The following is an 8107-nucleotide window of genomic DNA, read 5'->3' as shown; positions in this document are numbered from 1 at the left end:
GTGCTTCTCCATTGTGGAAAAATACTTGGCTGTTTAGAGCCATCCTTCCTAGTATCCCTGCATAATCTAAAGAGCTTCTCTCTCACAAATAAGATGAATTCACATCAACCAAAGCAACCAACTCTATCACACAGCTACAGTCTTCTTGATGCTCCGTCCTTGCCTTCACAAATTTAATCTAGAATTAAATCCCTTAAAGCCTTCCCTGAGCCATTTATTCCAGAATAACTGAATTTATGTGCTGGGGCAGAGAACCTTAATTTTTTGAGTCCTGTGGACACTTTTGAAATGTTGAGGCTGGGACGGCACCATCACAAAATGGCTGCCACAGGGGCAACCATGACTGCCATGAAGTGCTGGGGGCCAATCACAAGATGTTAGGAAGCTGCAAATCAAGCATTCTCCTATGATGGAAAATGTTTCTGAGTGGATGCTCTCTGCAAATACAAAGATGGTACCTTCTTAAAGATGGTACCTTGCCTCATTGAGGTGGTAGAAAGCCAGGACTGATTCTTTGCTTTGGGAAACAGTGGCTTTGCTGAAAAAGCAAATGAGTGCCAGGAAACCCACTGGTGGGCACTATAGTTCCCACAGGTGCCACAATTAAGGATCACTGTGCTAGAGTAAGCACTGGTGTTTAAATACTATGCTAAAATCCCCAAGGTTAAAAATACAGCTTGGAAACTATTGTGGGGTTGTGTGATAAGTGTGTCAACTAGTTAGGGGTTTTGTTAATGGAGGAAGATAAACTGAGAGGAAAAATCTTAGGTTCTCCTTTTCTTTCTCCCTATTAGGAAATGTATTCATAAGCAAAGCAGGAGAAGCCCCAAAAGATATATTGGATTATTACATCCACCATGATCCCAAACAGAGTAATCAAGGTTTGCATCATTTTCTACCTTTGGGCCCCACACAACCTGAAAGGACATAGCTGGGACCCGACAACTGCTGGTCCCATTTTCCAAAATGAACCATTTGCTGTAGTGTGGAACTTGCCCACTGCAAGATGTGAAGAACATTTTGGGATTGCTCTACCTCTTGGAGATTATGGCATTGTTGAGAACAAAGGTAACACATTTCGTGGCCAGAACATGACTATATTTTACAAAAACAAGTTTGGACTCTATCCTTACATCTCCTCTGAGGGTGAGTGGCATAATGGGGGAATACCTCAGAAAGCTGATCTGAAAGAACACCTAGAGAGGGCTTCAAAAGAAATTACAGAACTTTTGCATCATGGCTTCCGAGGTCTGGCTGTGGTTGACTGGGAGGAGTGGCGGCCTCTCTGGAGGAGAAACTGGGGGCCCAAGATTGTGTACAGGGAGGCCTCTCAACAATGGGTTTTGGAAAGGTTCCCAGATCTGCCTGCTAAGGAACAATCCTACTTGGCTGAGGAAGAATTTGAGCAGGCAGCTAAAGTGCTCATGGAGAGAACATTGGCTGTCGGGAAGGAGCTGAGGCCACAGGGACTCTGGGGCTTCTACCGATTCCCTGATTGCTTCAATGACAACTGGGAGAAAGAAAAGAACTACACTGGCCGTTGCCACCCCAAGGAGGTCCAGTGGAACGATCGACTCAAATGGCTCTGGGAAGTTTCCTCAGCCCTCTTCCCCAGTATCTATCTCCCCCCAAAGCTCCCATCATCAAAACACCAGCGCTATGTTCACTACCGCATAAGAGAGGCATTCCGCGTGGCACAGTTTGGCTTGAAGCCACCCCTGCCTGTAATTGCATATTCCAGAGTCTCCTACAGACACTCCTCAAGGTACCTTACTGAGGTAAGACCTAAAAGATGCTGAGAGTGCAAATAGCAAGTAGAGATTCTTCCCTGTAGGTGAATGCAAGCTAAAGTTGTTACCTGGATGGTAGATGGCTTCTTCAGTAAATATTAGCTTCCACTGTATATTTTTTTGTATTATCTTTTAATCCTGCTCTTTCTCAAAAGTAGTTCAGGGCAACATTCACAGCTGTCCCGCACCTGTCCCTCCAAGTTTATCCTCACAGTAGGTTAGGTTAAGGAAATGTGAGTAGCCTGAGCTCAACCGGTGAGATTTATGGCTAAAAAGGGTGTTGAACCTAAAAAGGGTGTTGAACCAGATTTTTCCAGGTCAGATTCAACACTGTTCATTTCATTACTATGATCAGGGCTTTTTTTCAGCTGGAACGCGGTGGAATGGAGTTCCGGCACCGCTTGAAAATGGTCACATGTCCTGTGGCCCCGCCCTCTGACCTCCAGACAGAGGTGAGTTTAGATTGCCCTCCACACCAGTGTGGAAGGCGATCTAAACTCCCCTCTGTCTGGAGGTCAGGGGGCGGGGCCACAGGACATGTGACCATTATCGCTGAGGGCGATTTAAACTTTTAAAAACTCTCCCCTTGTTCTAGCTGACCGAAAGTGACGTCATTGTGTGGTCCTGAATTCCACCACTGAGTTCCACCACCTCTTTTCCCAGAAAAAAAGCGCTGACTATGATAATATATTTTATAGCAACATGGAGCAACAACATTATGTGAAGATGTGCATAGAAGCTCTAGGTTCCTGCTCTAGCAAGCCAATCCTGCTTGTGCAGCACAATCCTAAATAGAATCACACCCTTTCAAGTCCGTTGAAATCAATGGGCTTAGAAGGGTGTTAAGCAGCTTAGAATGGCACTGTACTTTCCCAGAAACAAGACCCATTGAGTCCAATTGTCTTAAGGTCAAACAACACATTCCCGGTGGTGATTTGGCAGCCTTATTGCAGCTGTGAGTCCCAGGTGGCAACTCCATGTAAAAGCAGGGGCTTTGGATTGGCTCCTGCTACATTTCCACCCAGGCTGTTTTAGGGTCTAGGGGAAGCAGGGACTCCTCCTCCCCCCATGCTGTGGTCCTGATCTAAATCCGGCCTCTGCTTGCCAACTCTGGGATAGGAAATTTCTGGAGGGGGTGGAACTTGGGGAAGGTGGGGTCTGAGAGGGGAGGTACCTCAGTGGGGTACAATGCCATAGAGAGTTCATCCTCCAAAGCAGTAATTTTCTCCAGGAGAACTGATCTCTGTCATCTGGAGATCAGATGTAACTCTGGGAGCTCTCAAGGCCCCATCTGAAGATTAGCAACTCTACCCCTGCAGTGTTTTTACACAGAGTTGCCACTGGGGACTTGTAGCTGCAATATGGTGGACATTCCCCGCTGGGAACTCATCTAAAATGCAACAACTAGTTTGGCCCTTATAGTCTCAGGCCTAAACTCCTGTAAATTCTACAGCCACAAAATCCTAGTTTTGCTGTTGGAATAAAATATTCTGTTAGGTACCTTGCTATAAAGGTATTTTCCCAATGCCCAGTCCAAAGTCTTGAAGGATATATTTTTAAAAGTCATTTAGATGCTTTTAAAACAATGAATGGAAGAAGGGGTAGGAGTTTGTGGGCGTACTGGTAGATGACTCATGTGCAGAAATAGTGGAGAAAATTATCAACCATGGAGAAGGAAAGGGAAATTAAACTTAAATTTGTTCCCTTATTGGACATCCCCTCTCAGAGCTGCTGCCTTTATCACATGCTGATTCTATGTCTACAGCCTTTTTTCCAGTCAATGAAGACTAAACATTTGTTTTCTGATTTAAAAGAAAGCTGATATTCTTAGAGCCAAATGAAACCCAATACTGAGAGATCTGTGAATGGATCTTCCCAGTAAGCCAGCAAGAACTGCACAGGGGCCCAGTTCAGATTGGTGCTGCAGTTAGGGTTGCCAGCTCCAAGCTGGGAAATTCCTGGCGATCTGGAGGGTGAAACCTGGAGAAAGAGGGGTTTGGGGAGGGAACAGACCTTGACATGGCATAATTCCATAGAGTCCACCCCCCCACCCCCGAAGTAGCCATTTTCTTCAGGTGAACTGATCTCTGTGGCCTGGAGACCAGCTGTAATTCCGGGAGATCTCCAGCCACTACCTGGAGGCTGGCAACCCTAGCTGCAGTAATAGGGGGAAGAAGGGGTTTAAGCCTTCCTCCCTGTGCCATTGTGCTGTTTTAAACTGTCTGCTGTGCTGTTATTAACCCAGAAATGGGGGAAAAAATACAAGACAGAATCTGTTTGGATTCTGCATATAAGTCAGTGCTAGAAAATTGCATTGAATTTTGTTGTTCAAATATCTAGACCAAGCACACACACAATAGAGGACTATAGTTACAAAGGGTTATGGAAAGGCAATGGTGGATCTTTGCTTTTCTGTAGATGGCCAAGAGAATATTCCATATTCATGAATGACTTACTGTAGCTAATAATATGAGTACAATAGGAGTTGTTTTCTACTCTGCATGGTACAGAAGTGCTATCTCTCCGGTCTAGGGTGGCCAGGCTCAGGTTGGGAAATTCCTGGAGATTTGGGGGGCAGAGTCTGGTGACGGCGGGGTTTGGGGAGGGGAAGGGTCTCAGAATGGTATAATACCATAGAGTTCACCCTCCAAAGCAGCCATTTTCTCCAGGGGAACTAATCTCTGTCACCTGGAGATCAGTTGTAATTCCAGGAGATCTCCAGTCACCACCTGGAGGCTGGCAACCCTACTCCAGTCCAACACAGGTTCATGTTTACACTGGGCAAGGGAGAAAATGAAGTCATTTAAATAATTAGTGGAGATCGTCAGAGCCTTGACAGCTAGTCCGTACAAATACTACTCATGTACCTGAGTGTTTGAGAGGGCCTGTCCAATAGAGTGGTGATCAAGAAGGAACATGCATAGGGACTTCCTACTGCCATCCTTCACATGGTAAAGAAGGCTATGTGCAAATATTCAAACACTCAAAAGTAGGGTGATAGATCTATTCTTGCTTGCAGCACATACATTCACTTTTTCTTTCTTGCCATGGTCTTCAGTGTGACAAGATTTTTGAAGCATTACAAACCCCTGCACAACATACTTAATCAGAGGGCATAGTGAGACAGGAAAATGGAACATGTGTTGTTCTTGTTCTTGGGGCAACAACTACTCTGTCACAGTCTTCAAAAATCTACTGCCTGTAACCAAGGAAATCAGGCTAATACTGCCCAAACTAACATGTACTTTGAATACATAGAGTGTCCCTGAGCTGAAATGTTCTTTGTTTCTTTTCTCATTCAGACTGACCTGGTATACACCATTGGAGAGAGTGCAGCACTTGGAGCTGCTGGAGCGGCACTCTGGGGTGACCTCTCCTATTCCAGTTCACTTGTGAGTATCCCTGAAAGATCTCTTCCTAAGGCAAGGATAGCCCTAAATCTGCCTCAGGCAGAAAACAGGTACACCTTCTGACACAACAAGCACGTGCGCACACACACGCGCACACCAGGGCCGGCGCGCCCATAGAGGTCAGGTAGGCGGTGGCCTCGGGCGCGAGGGCACTGGAAAGGCACCGGAGGGGGTGTCGGAGGTGGAGGTGCGCGCAGCAGAGCTGGTGTGACTGAGCTGCAGCTGCTGCTGCAGCCAGCCAGCCCCATGCCACTGCTGCTGCCACACGCCCCAGCCGGACGCAGAAGCCGCGAGCCGCTGCTGGGGTGACGGGTGGAGGCTGCTCTGTGCTCCGCACGCTGCCCCAGCAGCAGCCTGACGGCTTCTGCACCGTCAGCAGCTGCAGCCAGCCATGACAGCCAGCAGCTGCAGCCGCAGCCAGCCACGCCAGCTCTGCTGCACGCTCCTCCGCCCCCACACATCCCAGCCGGGCCCAGAAGCCGTCAGACTGCTGCTGGGGGCTGGGGCAGCGTGTGGAGCACGGAGCAGCTTCTGCGCGCCACCCCAGCAGCGGCTCGCGGCTTCTGCGCCCGGCTGGGGCATATGGCGGCGGCGGCGGCATGAGGCTAGCTGGCTGGAGCAGCAGCTGCAGCCAGCCATGCCAGCTCTGCTGTGCGCTCCTCTGCCCCCACACACACCAGCCGGGTGCAGAAGCCGTCAGGCTGTTGCTGGGGCAGCGTGCGGAACACAGAGCAGCTTCTGCGTGCCGCCCCAGCTATCCTGCACTGCGCAATGATGTCATCGCACAATGATGTCATCATGCAGTCCGTGGCATGCGCGCGCACTCTGTGCGCGTGTGCACGAGTGGCCGCAGGCGCCAGAAACTCTGGCGCCGGCCCTGGCGCACACACACACAAAATAACCAGGAAGAAAAGGAAGCAGCTAAAAGGAAGGAATTCCTTGAAATTAGCATTCAGAGTAAACAAAGAGACAGCAAAAGAACAGACAAGAAGAAGAATACAGAGGAATCTGACCTGTACACGATACTAGTTCTACCAGCCCCTCTGGAGTACTTGTGTGCTTGATGCAAAGACAATGCACAGGCCTTCACTTCCAGCATTTAGTTCCTGAATAACAACTGAGTTTTCTGTCCCCTCCTGGTTTCTTCTCTATAAAGGCCATTACTAAAACCACTCATTGGCTTCTTTCACATGGCAAGAATTCTCCATTTGTATTCATCACCACTGTGAATGCAGAGGTATTTGCACTGGCAACAAACTTTCCACACAGAAGTTTTCCGTACACTTTCCTCCATCAGCTACCATTTCCCCTGCACCTCCCCCCTGAACAGTACTACCAAAGGGCCTTAAAAAAAATAAATCAGTAAATGGTATAGGACTATAGCTTTACAGCACTATAGCAATTAATTTTTTTTTTAAGATTCCAATTTTTTAAAAAAGAGATTCCACAAAGTCTTTTTGTTGAAGTTGAAAATAGCTGCTACAGTAAGCTGATGGAAGAAAAATGGCACTGATGCAGGTGAGATCATTAAAAATGTGCACCTTTCCATTATAGGGGACCACTATAGTGTGAGACCTCCCACCCTGGAGCTTGGGTGTTCACCGCCACTCAATAGAACGGTGGAGGGAAACTGGGGAGGGGGGGATAAGCTCTGGTATCCTACAACATACCAACATATTAATGTCACTTCTGGGTTCACATTGGAAGGGATGTCATGGTATTGCCGTAAGGTCTATTTAGCATGTCTCTGCCCTCTACATCTCCTACCAGTTGCCAGTGCTCAAGCTGGCAATCCTATCCTATGAATAGTGTGCTAGACTGAGCTTTTCCCCTAAAGGTTGTAGAAAACCAGGTTTGGGAAAGAGTATACTGGGGACAGGGAAAGGGTGAGTGGAGCATGGTTCGAGCATGGCACTATGTTGATGCTTCCCCTCAGAAAAACCACTTCAGTTTGGACACTGAAGTACAGAAGAACCTCCACGTGAAAAGCAGCCATTCTTATTCAGCTGGTCCAGCCACTGCAATATTCCAAGCTGTTAATTCTGGCTTTCTGTTCTTTAGGAGAGCTGCATGAGCCTTCACCGTTACATTGTGAGCACACTGGGGCCATATGTAGTCAATGTAACCACAGCAGCCCGCACATGTAGCCAGCAGCTGTGCTATGGGAATGGACGTTGTGTGAGGCAGCACCCTGATGAGCTGGGGGCTTTCCTCCACCTCAGTCCACAGCAGTGGGAAGGGGAGCCTACTGTGACAGACTTTCTGGACCAAGAAGTTTCAGCATGGGAGAGCTTTCGGTGTCACTGCTATCCTGAATGGACTGGTACCTGGTGTGAGAGGCCACAATGGAGAGAGCCCATCACAGAAGTGGAGTTCAACTTAGCTTCACAGTATCATGATATCTGTGATGCAGCTCATGACAACAATGTTGTGAAGTCAAACAGCTGTCCTCCCTCCATTTATGACAAAAAGACAGAGCTCAGATAACTATCTATGCAGGTCCAACAATCTCTAGCATTTAACGAAGGGTAGCCTCAATGTTCTGGTAACTGAATGACAGGTTTGCTAAGGGACATCCTGTCTTGGACAAACAGCAAAATACACTCTCTTTTCTTACTATTGTACTTACACTGACATTTCAAATAATCACAGGTCAGACAATATTTCTAAGAATAATGGCTTCACTTTTTTACAGTTATGTGAAGCTTTTGGGTGCTAAAGTAAGGACTTGGACATTGAGGTTTTGAACTCTGTAGTACAGCACATTCTGTGTATTAAAAAGAAGGGAACCTTTTGGCAACTATTTTGCAGTTATAGTAATGAATGGGCATTACATGCTTCCAGAGGTATTCAGAATTTGTACATGCCAGGGTAGAGAGCAAATAAAATACTCCCCATTATGACATT

The 8107-nt window shown here is 47.3% G+C and overlaps 1 protein-coding gene across 1 annotated transcript; it reads left to right on the top strand.

Moving 5' to 3' along the window:
• Positions 1 to 857: 857 nt before the first annotated feature.
• HYAL3 (hyaluronidase 3) lies at positions 858 to 7838 on the top strand. The gene is made up of 3 exons (XM_054977767.1): positions 858 to 1778; positions 5093 to 5182; positions 7262 to 7838. The coding sequence occupies exons 1-3, from the start codon at positions 858 to 860 to the stop codon at positions 7685 to 7687; spliced, it is 1437 nt and encodes a 478-aa protein (XP_054833742.1). The 3' UTR covers positions 7688 to 7838.
• Positions 7839 to 8107: the final 269 nt, after the last annotated feature.

Source organism: Eublepharis macularius, chromosome 4 (genome assembly GCF_028583425.1).
Source record: "Eublepharis macularius isolate TG4126 chromosome 4, MPM_Emac_v1.0, whole genome shotgun sequence".
NCBI classification, from domain to species: domain Eukaryota; kingdom Metazoa; phylum Chordata; class Lepidosauria; order Squamata; family Eublepharidae; genus Eublepharis; species Eublepharis macularius.
Note: the sequence above shows the minus strand (reverse complement) of the source record. Positions and strands in the feature narration are given on the sequence as shown.

Coding starts and splice junctions, on each gene's coding strand:
- HYAL3 (XM_054977767.1), top strand. CDS start 858: ATGATCCCAAACAGAGTAATCAAGGTTTGCATCATTTTCTACCTTTGG. Junction 1,779..5,092: donor CCTCAAGGTACCTTACTGAG/GTAAGACCTAAA, acceptor TTTCTCATTCAG/ACTGACCTGGTATACACCAT. Junction 5,183..7,261: donor TCTCCTATTCCAGTTCACTT/GTGAGTATCCCT, acceptor TCTGTTCTTTAG/GAGAGCTGCATGAGCCTTCA.